Source organism: Pleurodeles waltl, chromosome 10, assembly GCF_031143425.1.
Source record: "Pleurodeles waltl isolate 20211129_DDA chromosome 10, aPleWal1.hap1.20221129, whole genome shotgun sequence".
NCBI lineage: Eukaryota > Metazoa > Chordata > Amphibia > Caudata > Salamandridae > Pleurodeles > Pleurodeles waltl.
Window position 1 is genome coordinate 242,691,651 of NC_090449.1, and position 17,705 is coordinate 242,709,355.

Below are 17,705 nucleotides of genomic sequence, written 5' to 3' on the forward strand. Positions count from 1 at the left end.
GCAGATTTTACACTTGGAAAACGTTTTCCAGAAAGAGCAACTCCTTCATCTGCACATCCTTAAAATGCAGGGGTGTTTGGGTAGCCTTGAATTCCAGTATACAGTTAAGCCAGACTTTGCTAGCAATCATTTTAGGTGCATGAATTGGGTATGGAACACCCATAGAAAATTTTGTGAGTACCTGTAAAGCTGCTTTTGTGTGGGTGTCCTCTATATTTCCATTGAGCTTCGTTACACAGGAAAATCCCTGTTCCTACCCCCTCCCTCCCTGCTGGTATGAAATGCTCTAAGGAATGTGTCAGTCTTCAGCTGTCTGGTTGGAAATATTGTTCTTTCTCCAAACCAGGCTCAGTGATTTAAAACTTAATGTAACAGTTAGCAGTGTCCTTTGCTTGTAGATTTCAGTCAGTATTCCTCAGTCTGCAGGTAAAAGTAGTGTTCATTTTGTAATACGGTTCTGTTGTACAAGTTCAAGTGGTACCTTTTTTTTATTTTTTTTTAAACAGGTCTACCCCACCAGTGCCGTCCACTGCAATACTGGCTAGTTTCATCATTGAGGGTTTAAATGTCATATTCCGGAATCATGGCAGAAGAAGATCTAATTTTCAGTATGGAAGGCCTCGATAACGCCAGCGCTACAAGGGAACGTTCCTCCGGTTATGCCAGCACTAAAAAAACAGGTGGTTCCTCGGACAATGCCAACGAGGACAGTGATGAGGAAGACAACTATTACATTTGTCCTATTACAGACGACCCTGTGTCCAACAAGCCCATCAGCAGCTCGGTGCCCAACTACTTCAGCAACTTGGTGAAGAATGAACAGTACGCAACAAGTTCTTCTCCCAGGAATTACAGGGTAAGGCCCGAGATTGCGTAGTGTACAATATAGCATGTTCAACTGGTGTGTCAAACCTCTCCGCACTCTAGGAAATCAGAGGCAGGCCTTGTCAACAGAAGACTAGCTTTGGCGAATCTGGTCAACAGAGGCCTAACTTTACTTAACCTCGCTGCAGTGGCCTAGCAAGGCTCAAACTGGGCTGGGGTTATTTGTCTTCCTGTTCAGAGAGGAAGTGACCTCACAGTTCCTTCAGAACTTTCCCTATTAAGTTAGGACCAAGGCTGATTTGCATATGGTTGCTCGCTGTCTTGAGCTGCACAGTGAGGAAAAAAATGATGGACTGGAATCTGCTAGGAGTAATTTCCTGCTGCTGGTACTGCCCCTGAGTATCCTGAATGCGTGAGAGGTAGGCATACACCTGGGAGCCCTCCTGCTTCTTCAGTATTTATAGCTCCTACTGCTGTCTGCAGGAGTTGCGGCATGCATATCTTCAAACGTGCAAAAAACATTGGACTAAATAAATTGTACAACAGCACTGTGCAGATGCATGCAAGCTTTGAATATTTGTTAATGGCATATACACTAAAGTTACAGCTTGTGTTTTTGAACTTTACCACCTACAGACAACATAACTTGTATTCCTCAGTGGGAGATAAATGTATAACTATACCCCAGGCACTAGTAATTACATCATCTATCATTGAAGGTTGTTTCTGATGGCTGCAGCGATTGATTGTTAGTTCTGCTCTAGGTGGAATTTCTCATGCCAAGTAGGAAGGTTCCCAGTAGATGATGAATAGTTTTGGTTCGTTTTCTAAGCTGTTTAGCACTGCCTGGTCAAGTTACAGAAATGTGCGAGGAAAGCTTCAGTGTTAAGATTCACATGTATATGATTTCTCCATATTTTATTAAATATCTCCTCAGCTCTGGAAGCGGCCTCTCACCGTCGCTTGTCACTAGACAGATTGTAAAGCCACACCCTGGTGCAGGCATATGGGTAAACAAAATACCCATCAGGCACTTTGTCCCACGAATTATTTTTTGTCTTCCTGAACATGTATAGTACAGTTTTCAGGACCTGACTGGGGGAACGAATGACAGCCCCGGCAAAAATGCCCAAACTAGCATCGTTCCCATCGGCTTCACCCATTCTCTTTATGCCCTCTTCGCCCACTCTGATGGCGTTCTCTCTACCTCCCCCTTCCCTCTCTTTCTCTATCCCTCTCGAGGAGCCTCCCGTGGCTGCTGCTGTTAACCTGGGGGAGCTGGAGATAGTGGCGGGGCATTAGGGATGGCCCTCAGGCTTCAAAGATCGGCCTCCAGCCTACCGGGCAATGCCGGCGCAGTATAAGGCCTACCGGGCCCTGACAATAATTTTGGGCCCTAGCGATGGACCTGAAATAACCATCTCACCCGGAAACACCAGAAACTTGTCGGGTGGTCGCGTCCCCGGGCGTGAGTTGAAAGTTCACGGCCTACGTCGGAAAACGATCGCTTGCCGGTGCATAGAATCGCGCTGTCAGTATAGATTTCACAGGGAACACGTTTCTTAGAGCAGGAAAGCGGGTTTTCCAGGAACGCCCTGGGTTGGTTAGCGTCCGATTCCAAGCCGGGTGATGCCTGTATGTTTCCGAGAGCCCTCACCCCCTCAGCAGCATCCGGATTACGGCCACACTGCTTCCTGCCAGATGGACAGCTGCTGCTAGTGGTAGCCGGGGGCTGATAATGTCGTTATCAGAGAGGCCGGCGCACAGTACATTCCTGGGGCCAGGTTACGTAATGCAAAGCAAACGCATTGCGGTCGTGCACAGACGCGTTGCACTGGCTGAGAAGTGCTTGGTATTGCGTGCCCGACCGTTGTTAAAAAAAAAACGCTGTTTGCACGTCGGTTTTATGAATGTATAACCGTCCTAAAATATTTTGAACCGCTCCTTCGTATCATCCCCGCGCCGACACGGTTGGGTGAATGTGTGTTTTAGTATTGTCAATAACAAAAGTACACTGTTCCTAAGTATTTAGTATTGGCCTTTATCTAGCGCAATCCTAGCTGGATAGCAACAGAGCGACGTGTTGGGGTGTTGCACATTTGCTTTTCAAGATACAATTCCAATTTACATATTTACGTTTGCATTACGGCCAGATATACTAAAAAGACACCACAAAGGTGGCTGCCAATTGTGCACCTACGTTTTATGGCCGGTCTATGATTTTGGGATGCTACCTACGTACTAATAGGTCAAATCACAAAATTTCCCATCTTGGTTGGGGGGGGAGGGGTGCGCAGAATGATCTTCCTAATGACTATTCATTGGGTGGGTCGCTGTTTGCACCCCTTTGTGATTAACTGCAAACTCAGGGGTGGTGGCCTGCAAGTGTCACCAGACCGCCATGCCTGGGGGATGGTGCAAACATTTTTATTTTATTTTAAGCAGCTGGTGTTCCTTTAAGGAACTACTGCTGTATTTAGAAAAAAAAGCAGATTTGGGTAAACTGTGTGGGGAGTAGGCAGTGGTCCACTGTGGGGAGCGCGGACCCCTGTCCCTCTCAGAAACCTTGGACACCAGTCACCATTACCAAAGGGAAGGTGCCCAGTGAGACACTTTACCATTTACAAATCACCTACCAACTCCTTTGAGGAGGCTGTCAACCGATCAGTGGTTTGCGACCGTGATTGCAGCTGTAAATTATTGAAACATGCCATATCGAATCAGAGGGCACGCCCCTTCCTAATTGAAATTCGATATGAGTCACTAAACTAACTTTGCGAGTCGAAAAGGCTTTTAAGACTATCAAAATGAGAATAATACATACTGAAAAGCCACTGCGATCTCAAATATTGTGATCTTGCTAATCGCAAGGTTGCTATCGCAAAAGGGCTTTGCACTTCTGGCCCTATGTTTTTTTACATATTTACAATTTTAGGCACTGATAAATTGTGATTTTTCCAGAATCCCAGTATTTACTGCCATATGGCTGGTGATGCTGGAACAGTTTTTGAAGTGAGGGTGCAGCACAATCATGTCACCTCAGTAGGCACTTGGATATTTGACAGAGCTTCTTTGAAAATATAACATAATCAAATATTTGAAGGACTTTGTGCTGTTCATTGTTTTTCTAAACTATTTCAAGTTTTCCGGGGGTGCTGGAGTAACTCCGGCTCCCTCAGTTCCCGAGCCATTGCATGTGGCTGAGATTAGAACCCAGGTCCACAGTTTCCAAGTCAGCAGATCAGGCCCCTAGCCCGACAGAGGATGTAACAGTGCAGTGCATAGGTAACTGGTTGTATTGTTCTCACATTGGTAACCATCCATGTAAATATGGCCTGTTTATAGGCCCGAACACCTTCTTTATGCTGTAAGTTCCAAACCTTGTTCCTTTGCCTCCACTGGTGAAAACTATGAAAGTGGTGTTAAAAGTTTACCAAGTTTGGCAGCAACACCTTAGTTCCTACTTCACCCTTCTAGTTCTATCCAAACTTTTTCAGTCACCACTGTGGTTAGTTTATGCCAAGTTGTGACCTGGGAACACAATGCATAGGGTGGCCCATGAACTTCAGCGGCCCTTGTCCTTTCATAGTATCTGAGAAAGGTATTCTAGGTGGGGTAGGGTGTACCCCCTGCAGCACCTATTTTTACCAAAGAAGTAGTTTGTTTCGGGGAATAGCATGATAGGCACAAACTACAGCTCTATTAAGTCTAAAAAGCAAACGCTGTATATAACAGTACACAACAGAGTTCATCAGATAAAAACATAAAAATGATAAAAAGATCATAAATATTCCATGTAAAACTAGGTACCTTTTATCGCAGTTCAGTGAAGGTCTATATACGCTCCTCTAGAAATGCCTCCACCTGTGTGAAGATGTGTTTTTTGCCACTGTATTCAACCCTGAGTATTATTACGGGCTGCACAGGGATGCCATCTGAGATTCAATTTGCAAAGGTTCCTTTGATACTCTGTAGACAGCTCCTTCTGTGCCACATTGGTTGATTATAGACCTCAAGATTTCAAACATTATTCCCATGTAGTGTGGCATCTCTTATGTGCCTGACTTCAAACAGCACAAGCACTCTTTCAGATGGATTACTAAGTTTGGCTATCACGGTACCTCTGAAAACTAAAGCTAACCTCGGGTCTCTTGTTGATAATCGCTACGCTTTGCATGCAGTGAAGCATGTTGAAAGTTCAGCCGAGAGGATCTCTTCCTCTGAAAGCCTTTGTATCATTTGCCCTAGGGTGTCCTCTATTGAGTCTGTCTCAGACGTGGAAGTGGTGGATATTAACAGCCATTATTCTGCCTTCTACATACTCCAGCTATGTATATAGTTGGGTCAATGCATGGGCGATGCAGGATTTAATCTCCCTGCGGCCTTGTTAGTCTATTCCAACTTTGTGAGTTAGTCTATTCCAACTTTGTGACAGTGGTCTTCAATCCAGAGATCTACTGCACCACACACTGAAACTTACCCTTCATCTTTCTTACCCATATGTCCAGTAACGAAAGAGTCCCCTCAGTTGAGGTGGATTTTTTTATCCTCCTTGTCATGTACTGTAGTTCATGCAAGGCAACCATTATTAGGGAATCACTTTCTCTGGGTCTCTCTCTGTGTTCCTCATCCTAATCTTGAGTACCGTTTTTTCCTCTGACGACCTGGAATGATGCCTTAGAGTGAGAGAAAATCCTCCATATCTAACTCTGCCTTCCTTCTTTTTCCCTTGATCTCCTTTGGGGCCCTGGTGGTTTCCCTTGTCTTCCGCACTTTTTTTTAATGCACCTCAGGGTGATTTCTCCCAGGATGTCAGTCCAGGCACTCAAAAATGGGCAAAGCTTCTCAGGCCCAATGGCACCCCCACACTTCTCAATGCCACCTTCTTAATTTCTCATGTGCTACAGGCCCAGCCACAAAGAGAAACACAAGAGTGCATCCCCAGTCCGCTTCCTCCCAGGATGTGACAAAAGCCACCATGCTCTGTTTATGTAGCTGTTAGGGCTAATTGTCCCTCCCATCGGTCGCCTGGCTCCAGGCTTTCCGGGTGACGAGCCAGTGGGCGCCACCTTGAACTCTCTTTTTAAGTGGAGTATGCCTTTGAAGTTTTCATCGTCATGTGGCACCTTATAAGGCCTCCCATAACCCCAGGGAGAGGCAGACGAGACTCCAGTAGCACCAGGTGCCCATTGCACACTGAAACCCGAAGCCTCTGAGCCGACTGAGACCTGCTGATATATGCAGAATCAGACTGTGAAAAAATGCCACTATTCCAGAGCCCGGCAAGCCACATCCACATGGGATGAATATTGTTTCCTGCCCTAAACATCTATCTAACACATCCTGACAAATTATTATGCTTTCATATCCATTGTCGAGGTTGATTTATCTGTATGCTTACGAAACTGGTTGGAGCTCCCAAATCACCATATTACCTTCCATGAGATGGAGACGTCTGCTCCTGCAATGTCTCTCTCACTTATATTCTGCTTGTGGACCGATGTTAGTTGACCCCCAGTCTGTTGTGAAAAAAAGCTGAGATTTTATAGGTATTACAGCATCCTAAGACACACATTCTACCAATAACTCTTTGAGAGAACAGTCTTCAACAGTGAAATTGTTATTTTCTTAACCTGACCTGTAGTGTCGAAAGGTCCTCTGGGGAGTTGGGCCAACGAGGGCTTCACCTGCCTTTTTGGAAAGTAGGGCATTGTATTGAGGTGCTTTTTCATGGGCAGAGGAACATCCTGGACGCAAACAAGAGACTAGTATGTGCTTTGACCAGGGCATATGCGAGTTACACGCATTTGTCTTTGGCTGCATTACATCTAGTGCAGACACACTTAACAGTACAGATAAAGAGCACCGTCTAATGCCATATATTCGAAATTGAGAGTGCTTAAGGACTAGGAAGTGGAGGAGTTATTACACCAGGTGAGTATTGTATTCTCGCCCCCTTTAATTTATCATGAAATATCTCAAGAGAACTACCCACCTAGGGCCAAGGTGTGATCTTCCACCAGCATCTCAATCTGTCATTAGCAGTACGTGGCAACAAGGTGTCACCATAGAACAACATTTTTTTATGTTATACATTTCTCATCTTGTTTAGCCTCCTGACATCCTCCCATTCTGCTCTTGCCCTCATTGTGATATGGGAGAATTGACAACCTTGGCATCACTATTAGAAAATTGCAAATTTGGAAATGCAAAACCATTCCTATCTGTGGGCCTTAAGGCTCCAAGGAACGGATGGTGTATCATTTCTTAAATAGTGATTTCCTAATAGAGATTCCTAGTTTTTAGGGATCAATATGAAGAAATCTCTACTTTTGTACATTCCATTTTGCATTTCCTAAATAGTGATTTTGTAGGATTAGCTGTTTAGGAAATGCAAAATAGGAATTTCGTATAGCTGCAAAAGATTTGCCCTTTGAGACTAATGCTACAGCAAGGTAATACTAAGCAGCCATCAAGAGTGCAACCAGCGAGACGATAGCAGATTGCCCATATGAGCATACATTTCTGAACTATTGACAGTTAAGGAGTCAGCAAAATGTCACTTTCTCTCCACCACCAAAACATCTGACCATTGATATTTCACAACTCACATCTGGAGTTAACAGTTTATGCTACATCCTCAAATATCGTGCAAAGTGTTACCTTTTCATACAAAACTAAAATCCTTATTTTAGTTAAAACAAAAACAAAAAATCAATGGATGTATTACCAGGCCTGGTAGTGTTAAATCTTATTATTAATCAAGACACTAGGTGCATCCCAGAAGACTCAGGAGTAACACTGTGTGTAAAGTCTAGTGCAATAAAACAAAATCCCAACAAGATAAAAAAATGTATAAGCATTATTGAGGTTTTTAGAGAATAAGAGATTTCAGGTTAACAATACTCTTGATTTTAGTGGTGATGCTATTTCCTTCCCATAATAGACATAAGGGCCTCATTCATAGTTTGGCAGAAGAGATTTTCCCAGTCACAAACGTGACGGACATCCCATCCCCCCTGTTACAAGTTCCAAAGGATATAATGGAACTTGTTATACAGCGGACAGGATATCCGTCACATTTGTGGCAGTGTAATCCTCTCTGGCAAACTCGTAATGAGGCCCATAGACCAGTTTCTGCCCATCTCATGTCAGTTTGAGTGTCTTTATTCAGGTGTAAATTAGTGGTAATCGCATGTGTCATCTGGTGTGCAAGTAGAACATAACATTACATTGATATGATCATAAGAGTTTAACCTTACATCATGGATTTTAATAATTTGGTAACCGGAAATTCGGTTCTGTTATATGGATCGGAAACGTCTTGGGTGGAATCACCCGCATCCCACATAAGAGATGAAAAAAACACTGTGAATGCTCACTGTTGAGATTAACACGCACGAAGAGTGTGAAATAGTTGCATTTCTACTTAATCAGTAAATAATAGATGAATGCTGCAGTGGTGAATCCATAAATAGAAATCCCTGGACTCTAAAGGGGGAACTCTTACTGAATTAAACCGAAGCAATGTATTATATTTACCACATTTTCATGATAACGTAGGGGGGATTTATTTATGTGCTGTATCAGATAAAACTGGGTATGCCCACTGATGTACTTTAGACGTTCTTTAGGAATTAGTATGGGATGGGAGAAAACATGTTAAAGGATTGTATATGACCAGGGAATTGCATCACCAGTTAAATGAAGAGATCTGCAACTATGCCATCTCTTGTTCTGTCGAAATCTGTACACTTTCCTTTACACAACCATTTCGGAATTTATTGATAAAAAGACTATCACATTGTACTATGCATAATGATATGTTCCTGTTTATTTTAACAACCGAGCACACCCTAAAAGTTTCAGACAGGCTACACTCTCCTTGGCTATTTTCTTGAGGGCTGTGTTAGAACGTCTCAAGTTTCAGGTTATAGCCTGTGTGTGATGCTTTTCCAACAATAATCTCTCTTTACTTGTTGAAACACCAGATTCTTTCTTTTCCCTGGTGCATTTTTTCCCATGGCTTACAATTCTTTTTTTTGCTTCATCTCCACGCTCCCCATCAGAGGCGGCTTTGGATTCGGGGTACCACTTCATTCTATTTTGCAACGTACATAGCCAAAGGATTTTTGAGGTTAAGACTGGACTATCTACCAAATACTAGATATAGTCAGGTTCTAAGACCATCAGTAATAAAAGTGCAAGAGAAGAATATACATGTAGTGGATACCGAGGGAGATCTGCAAGTCCTTTGGTCATTGGTCAATCTGAAAACTGACCCATCTTTTGCTTTGCGGTGGCTTGGCACGCCTTGGCCTAGCTGGGCAAAACCTGTGCAGCAGAATGTGCCATTTTGTACAAGATCACTGGAATAATAATCTCCTTTCAGAGGCAGCTCGATGACGAGGGATTCATTCTGATCTGTCGCTGAGGTTCCTGATTGAGAGTCAGACATCAAAAACCAATCGACGGCTTTTACACAAAACGTTGATTACTATTTGTCTTCCAAATTGCATGCTGTAGTAACTGTTTGTGCAGTAAAATTTGTTTCCGTAATTCGATGTATTGCTTTACCTATTGTTGAAAATACAAAATAAAAGAGATGCAAAGTGCGTTTGTTTGAGCATGTCACAACTAGCAGATATTTGTAAATGATTCATAGTGGATTGGCGGCTCTCTTGATGTTTGCATGACTTTAACGTGTTCCATATGTTCTTTAGAGTGGCAAACCTCAAACCTCTAAGCATGGCACTTTGACTGACCGTGGTCGGGTAGGTTCTACCAAACTCAATTATTATTCGTCATCTGCAAAAATGAAATCTTTGTTTCTTCTAGCAGTGTTAAACGGCCCACAACATTGAGCAAATCTTGTTTTTGTAATCATCATGTACATTTTATGTTGTCATTGACAATGAATGGAACAGTAGGCAACAGTGACATTTTATGCACCCTGCCATCGACAGTGGAAACTTCTTGACTTACAGTCAACACGGTTGGAAAGGCGCACATTTTCAAAGAATGGAAAATCTACAAGATGTGTACATGAACCTGTACATAGGGAGTCCAGTTAGTGATTTCTTTGCCAGTATGTGTAGCACTAAAGTGCACTTGTACAGAGAAAGGGCGGGTGGGTTAGTGGGCAAAGGGAAGCACTTGTCCATTAAAACTGAGCGTTGACGTAAGTTCCACAAAATTAAGCAAAGTGTAACCACCACTCTGACTGTAAGTTGATGAGGTTCCCACCTTTAGATGAAAGTAGTGAAAAGGAGAGATTTTCTGGGTTGCTGGATGACCTGTTTTCAGGGTTTTCCAGGTTGCATGGTGACCTGTCCAAATATGTTTGAGACTCTTATTTCTTTTGACTTGGTAGCACTATTTACAATCACAGTTTTGCAGTAGTTAAGTAACACATTGGACACCTTTCTATGGCGGCCTGTGGTGAACGCCTTGCTTGAGTTTGTTTCACTGCTTTGTGCATGACAAATATTTGCTGTCGTGTGGGGAGTGTGGTTGAAGTCTGGCATCTAAAAGGGACAGGCTGCTTGGCAGCAAAGGATGCGGACTGCGATGGTGGAGGTTCATTGGTGTATTGTGCGTTCTATCAAATGCAGTTTTTCTCAAAATGTTTATGGTGGGCAGATTTCTACCTTTAAAGTAAAATTTAAAAAAAGTGCTGGACCGGTTCTCATCCATATCTGTGCTCCAGTGTTAATTATCTATGTATTTATATTATAAATCCTGCATTTCATTTTTATATTCCAGAAGGGACCACGGTTTGAGCCCTGGCATTACCTTTTATTAATTTCTTCTAGAAGTAAATCATAATTTTTAACAGATTTTAGTTTTTCACGTTTTCATATTACTTTAAAGGTAAAATTCAGTCAAACAGAGGAAAGTTCAACATGGCTCTAGTCACTTTAATTTTGGTATTGTTTGTGTTCACACATAGGGCCATATGTACGAACACATTTTCCCATTGACACAGAATAGGAAAAACCCTTTGCTACATCTGGCCCATAATGTGGGACACTGCGGTTAAATGCCTTAAGTATTTTACATCCAGAACATGATTTTTTTAATGTGCTAAGCTTACTCTCTGAAAACGGAATTCATTTGGCTTTTACATGATTCTGAATTCAGATTAAAATGATTATACAGAAATCAAAGCAACACAAATCAGTTTAACAAAAAAATATCAGACCAGTAAAGCCCTCATTCTGAAGTTGCTGGTGACGGTGGTGGAACTCCCGGCTGTGATTTAAAGATCTCTAGCCAGTATTGTCCCTTAAGTTACCGGCCACCACAAGGTTTGGCTCAGAATGGGGAATACCATACCATTCCTGGAATTATGAGTCCAAACCGTATGCTGTTCCCAAATTCCAGGCTGTTTTTCCATCCACATTTTGCTTGTGCTTTCAGCAGTTGAAAAATGTGTGCGGAAAAGCTTTTATGTTTAACAGATGGACCTTGCACTGGATAAAACTTGTAGTTGTCTGTGGTGGTAATTCTGCAGAAACATGGAGAGTTATGACTCCTCACAACTGAAATTGAGAGCCCAAGTGGTGAAATATGATTTTGGCTTTTCGGCTGTATTGCTAATGCTAGTTGGTGGTGCGGGACATCTTTCTTTTCGATTTTGCTGAAACTGTGACCCACCCATCCTAGCCCTTGCTCCTGTACTTGGAGTATGCGGATGCTGCAGCACTTCCAACCATTAGGTGCAGCTCCCATGATCTCATCATGACTTTCTTAACTCCCATCCTTAATTAGTGGGAGGAAATAAAATTTGCCTTGGAAATATGTTCAGTCCCCCAGACATATAAATAAATAAAAGCCAGATCTTTGTTTTCAGTGAGTAATGCATGTCGAACTTGGAAATACTAACATGATTTCAGAAGCGTTTATTAATAGAAGGGTGTCCATCCTTAGTCCACGAAGGTCAGGGTCATGCCAAATTTCAGGGGAACGCTGTCTTTGTAAATTGCTGACATTAGATTATTTGCAATTTTATTTCCTGAGGCTGTTTTGAAAATCTTGTTTTGACACCCGGCCCTCATTAGCCAATATACTTTGACATAGCTCTGACCCGGGGGACCAATGTTGGACACTTCTGCAGCAGTAGGACAGAACACGTTTTCATCTGTGAAAGCAGCATTCGCCTTGCATTTAGAGCCTTCATTATGAGTTTCTGACTTTTACAGGAGACGTGGAAGCTGGCCATTCAGAGGGCCAAGCACATGCCCGATCCCTGGGCCCAGTTTCACATCGAGGACATTGAAACCGAGCACGCAACTCGCTACAGGTCTGTAACCTTCTGGAACTAGAGATTGGCACTGTATGTTACGGAGTATTTCTTAAGTACATGAACACTTTACTTTCTTGGCATTGAACAGAATTCTGTCAACATAAAACTCAGAAAAAGTAAGACCAATTGTATTCAGCCCAAAATGAGAATTTTATTTTTTTAATCTCCTTTGAACGAGACCAGGGGGGTTTGACAACGCAAAGAAGAAAGGCATCCCACTGTTAAGCAGATGCATGCATAAAAACCGTTTCACCATAAGAAGGTGTGCTTATTTTGGACACCTCCAAAAGAATTTTACTTTTCTCACGTAGAGTACAAGGAGGATTGTAAATCTTACATTTACTTGTAAAAGAAGCTGGAGCCTGGTCATATACCACTTTGTGAAAATGGTCAGAGATTTAAATTGAATCCTCTGTACATGCAGAAGGCAGTGATGCTGGGAGAGAATGGGGTAGTATGGTATGTCATTGTGTGTTTGATGAGCAGTTGAGCTGCAGCTTTTTGCTTCAGCAGCAGTTGCTTGATCCACAACCTTCAGAGGGCTCAATTACCATAATCCATCTGCAACTGAATTAGAGTGGTAAATACCTATTTGTGGAAATCTGAGAGAATAAAAAGTAAACTCTTTTTTATCAATTTTAAATACCAGAAGCAAATGGAAGTGACTTAACAGATCTGGGGTTCAAACAAAAACTTAGGGCCTAATTACAACCTTACAGGAGGCAATTACTCGGTCACAAATGTGATGGATATCCTGCTCACCGTATTACAAGTTCCATTATATCCTATGGAGCTTGGACTAGAGAGGACGGGATATCCGTTTGTGACGGAGAAATCCCCTCTGCCAAGGCCGTTATTAGGCCTTTAGGGCCAGATGTAGCAAAGGTTTTTCCCCATTCTGTGCCTATGGGAAAAAGTGTTTGTACATATGGCCCTTAGTGTCTAAGAATGTTTACCGTGTTCACAGGGGAAGATAGTGGGCTCGTAATGCTGGGCAATAGAGTTGATTCCCATTTTTCAACACAGTTTTTAGTAATTAGGTCTCAGAAGGATCAAATTTTTTAAAAATAGCAGCCATTGATTACAAATAAAATGCTATTCAAAGTCTTCGTAATGACTACACCACTTGTCGGCAGCCAGATCAAGATGGCGGCTTCTGCCAGAGGTCAATCTTAGGTCCAACTCATGTTCCACAAGGCGCATTTCATCATGAACCTGAGTGCCGTGCTGTGCGTTTGAATGACGTTTGTTGTTTATTCTGATATACAAATCATCTTCTCTGATTGATTCAGCCACATTGCCCTCTCGTCCTTCTGCCAGCTCATGCTCACTGCCTCGGCCACGAAGTGTGCTTTTTCATGGATACTGGCCTACAAAACACCACTCTTTCACAAAGCTTGGCTTGATAGGCATACACATTTGTTACGTTGGATCTAGTTACTTTCCTAAATTGAAAATATGACAAGAGGCACACTTTCTAACTTTCATCTGAAGCACATTGAGCATCAATGCAAATCTGGGTAACTGAGCGATAACTGGCAGTTTTTTGGGCTGCTAAAAAGGACTGTATTTAAGCGCAAAAAAGGAATGTCCATTCTAACCAATGCAGACTTTCCATCAAATGACCTGCACACAAGTAGTGTTTTTGTTAAAATCCATCATACCGAATTGGTGCAGTAAAAGAATAAAAGTAATTCGAGCTTGCGCTTTCGAAAATAATTTCTAAAGTCATTTAGAACAAAAAATTACAGTATATTTTCAATAATATTACTGAAAGAGAAGCTGTTAGATTTAGGGAAATGTTTACAATCGAAAAAAGTGTGAATTCAGTAAATGTAATAGAAGCGTATAATTAATCAGCTGTCATAACTCTGAGATACAAGGAGGAAAAGGGGAAGAAGGGAATCCAAAAGTAATATTAAAAAATGCACTACTCCTACGTACATACTCATGCACACATGTATGCCCACAAGAAGTAGGGCCCTGATAAGAAAGCCAGTTTTACCTAAAGAAATACTGTTCCTACCGAAATACGATGGACAGCCCTAAACACGTACCAACCCCCGTACAGACTGAAGTTCCCACTTAAAGAAGGCTAGTTCCCCTAAAAGTGCTCTTCCTCTACAGCGGACCCAAAGAGAGGCTGCACTTCCGTGGGAAGATTATCTATTTATATAACTTTTTACCTCAAAGCTCCGTAAATGCAGTTATTATTACGCTCTCCAAATTGTTGCTCATTTGATGAATCTCGAAAGAAAGTTTTTTTTGCGCCCCTGTTATTAAGTGAACTTGTGGCAGCAGATCTGGGCAGACTTCCACAGTGAGCGGTGAACTTCCCGAGACACCAGGAGGCTCCCTCCCACTCTTGAAGGACTGTCCACCCCCCGGAGTCTCGGTCAGCCTGCACCGGGGCAGCTGGAACACGTGGATCTTTTTTGGCCCACTAGGAGCAGTCGTAAGAGGAAAAGGGTGCCAATGTTGCATCCGTACTCTAGTCATCAGCCCTCAGCCCCCCGCCCCCCGCGTCTATATAAATAGAAGTTGGGTCTGTATATCTATAATTCTCAGTTTCTCACCGCCTTATAAATGTGTCCCACAGGCCTGGAACAGCTCGGCCTCTCACTCGTGTGCAGACCCCGGTCCGAGCCTCCGACCCCGGGGCAGTCCCTTCCAAGTGCTCCGCATTTCTCTCAGGAAGGCGAGCTCTGGCACGTGAGAGCTGGAAATGGACTCTCTGACCATGACCCCAAAAAGAAGAAAAGTCCAAGTCACAATGAGCGGTTGCATTCCGGGTGAGGGGTTAGTTAGCCACTGGTCCTGGTGAAAGTACACCGCACGCTGTCTTTGCAACCGTTGCTTTTATTATTTACTCAATTGTCATGAATAAAACCTGACAATTTTACATTTAGGCAAGATTTGGCTAAGCTGGAATTTTTCACCCGAATTTCTGTTAAAAAATAAATAAAAATAAAATAGCCATGTTCAAATCCTTATGAATTTAGAATATGGCGGGAAACTGGTAAAAAGAGAGTACCATTTTCTGTGGCACACAACAAATAAATGCTTAAACCCTTTGCACCTTGTCTATGGTAGCAGACTGGATGAATTATTTATTTTTTTGATACAAGGTAAATAGTAATTCGTGCGCAGTAGATTTCTAAGGTTTACTGCTGGCAAATATTGACTGTGTGTTCCTCCTGAATGTAGTTGTTTCTTGGCACCCCAAAAGTACTGGAAATGCATAAACTATGTGAGCTCTGCTATAAAAACAGGTTCCCCTAAAACATATACTCCTTCATGAATTCCCGTGCTTAGGTGTGGGGATACTGGAAGGCCGGAATCTCTGATTCCAGCTGGGACCCCTCCACCTAAATCCATGCATTAGAAAGTATTTCCTTCAGAGTGGGGAAAAACATGTAGTCCTGGGAACACCAGGTCCAGTTTAACATCCCTTTCACCCATTCCTGCGGAAATAGCAGTTCCAAATCCACCCCCATTTAAAACCTGTTTGGAACAGATGGTCAGTGGGCGCACGGGTTATTTTCAGGGCCGTGGTGCTCGGAAGTGCAATGGGAGTGCAGGTTGCTGCTTCCCCTATTGTGTAGCAGGAGGGTGGGGGGAGGCCAGGGCAGCACCTCTCAGGGTCCAGGTCCTCTGTCTCCAGGTCCAGAATTTCCAAGTCTGCTGTATTCTGATATGGTAATCCTGAGCCTCGATACACCAGGCTTCATAGAATGACAAGAGCGGTATCCTTGAAGGATAGTGCTACAGCCAGGTATAATGTGGGCCTCATTGTCGCTGAAAACTGCTATGATGTCTTGCTGGCCGTGTAAATGGCCCCATTCCTTCTATGGTTGAGTGACAAGAATCCATTTTAACGTTTTAGGTACAATGCCGTCAGTGGGCAGTGGGTCGAAGACCAAGTTCTTATCAAGATGGCAGCTCAGGTAAGCACGAAGACTTGTGTAAATTCTTTAACATAATTTCCGAGGACTGGTACAAAGCTGTGATGATGCTGCAACGCGGAGGTGGCCAGAGGTGATGCACAGGGCCTGAAGCCATGTGAAGTATTTGGGATAACCAAAGATAGTGTAACATATTTCCATTTTGAGTTACTGTCTGTCAGTTGATCCCATGTGGATATCATGATGTTTTGCAAGGCTCAGATCCTCAGGTTTCCTAATAAAAGAAATAGATATATTTTAAGAGCTACAACACCGCAGATGTGTGTTGCACTGCAGGATGGTTTCTATGGCTTACATAGGAAGGGGTCAGAAGACCGAGTAGGTTGCAATGGAAACCCTCAGTGCTGATTATGAAACCAGCCTGGTTAGGTGATGCACTTCATTTTTGTAGGGTGGCTTTCCATATGAAACGCTGAGCTGTGAATCCGTGGGCAGGATACACTCCTTGTGCAGGGCTCTGCTTCAGAGATGGCCCCTGCAGACTGTGCAGAGGAGACGTGTTATGCGTACAGTGGTCATTTCCACACATGGGCATTCGATAAATGCCTCAATAAGTCATTGTTTGGCCTGTGCAGAGCCTGCCCCACCTTCTATCCTGGGAGAAGCGGATGAGCAGGCAGAGGAGTGCAGAGACTGCAAAGAAAGACACGGGGTGACTCCACCCCTCCCTCACTGTTGAGCCCAGGGTAGAAGTCCGTGCCAAGCAGGGTAGCCTGCCAACACGTACAAGTACAGGCCGTCTTTCAGGGTTCCTGGAATTATTACTCTTTAAAGACCAATTTATGGCCGTTTTGATTCGATAGAACATTTCCTTGTGTACTAACTCTTCCAGGGTGTACGTGTCTGCAGGGAGGCAGATGACAGGGGTACTTAGTTAATCAGATATAAGCTCAAGTTACCAGACAATGAGTAAAACATATTTGTGCTCTGCCTGTGCACTGGAGGTCAGAGGGCCCTGAATTTGAATCCCTCGATTGGCTTGAGCAGAAGCAGCCTTTTCATGAGCACAGCCAGGAGTGCATGGCAGAAAGTGGGGGGCTGGTACACTACAGCCATGACTTGTGCAGATCTGTGGGGTGGCATGGTTACTTGTCATGTAGGAAAGGCCATTAAAGACAAATCTTAAGATTTATTCTTAAAAAGAGTATGAATACATGTCTTGCACGTGACGTCTCACTTGTAGCTCTTGAGAGCACGCAGGGAATCGCTGGGGGGGAGTGAGGGGTGTCAGTGAGATACAATACATCCTGCCAGACTCTTGTAAAATAAGTGCGACGTTTATCTGCTTAACGTTGGCTGTTTCATTTATGGTGAAAGCAGAAACTGACGAGTTGCTTTAATGTGAATTTGATTTTTTTACTTCCAGCCTTTTGGTCGTGGCGCAATGAGGGAGTGCTTCAGAACGTAAGTGACTGCAGTTGTGGGTCCCTCCGCCTACATGTGTTGTGGTTGTGAAGAAAGACAGCTGTCTACGTTCAAACCTGGTGGATGGTGGGATACTCGAGGTTTTGTTGATGTCCGTGCATTCTGTTTCAGTGCCCCTTGTTGTTGCATTAGTGGCTGAGGGTTGGTATACTTTCCCACTGCGGAGCTAGTCCTGGCCTTAT

The 17,705-nt window shown here is 43.3% G+C and overlaps 1 protein-coding gene across 8 annotated transcripts in view; it reads left to right on the forward strand.

Annotated features, from left to right (window-relative positions):
- The window catches only part of EEF2K (eukaryotic elongation factor 2 kinase), a 199,976-nt gene that overhangs the window by 38,297 nt on the left and 143,974 nt on the right, over nt 1-17,705 (forward strand). For 5 of the 8 annotated variants that reach the window (XM_069210299.1, XM_069210295.1, XM_069210298.1 and 2 more), the window contains 5 exons: nt 507-856; nt 9,549-9,599; nt 12,030-12,130; nt 16,020-16,080; nt 17,465-17,502. In XM_069210299.1, the coding sequence (XP_069066400.1) occupies nt 566-856; nt 9,549-9,599; nt 12,030-12,130; nt 16,020-16,080; nt 17,465-17,502 (542 nt within the window). In that variant the 5' untranslated portion in view covers nt 507-565. The remainder of the gene's footprint in view (nt 1-506; nt 857-9,548; nt 9,600-12,029; nt 12,131-16,019; nt 16,081-17,464; nt 17,503-17,705) is intronic. The other 3 variants (XM_069210301.1, XM_069210302.1, XM_069210297.1) reach the window with 1 other exon arrangement.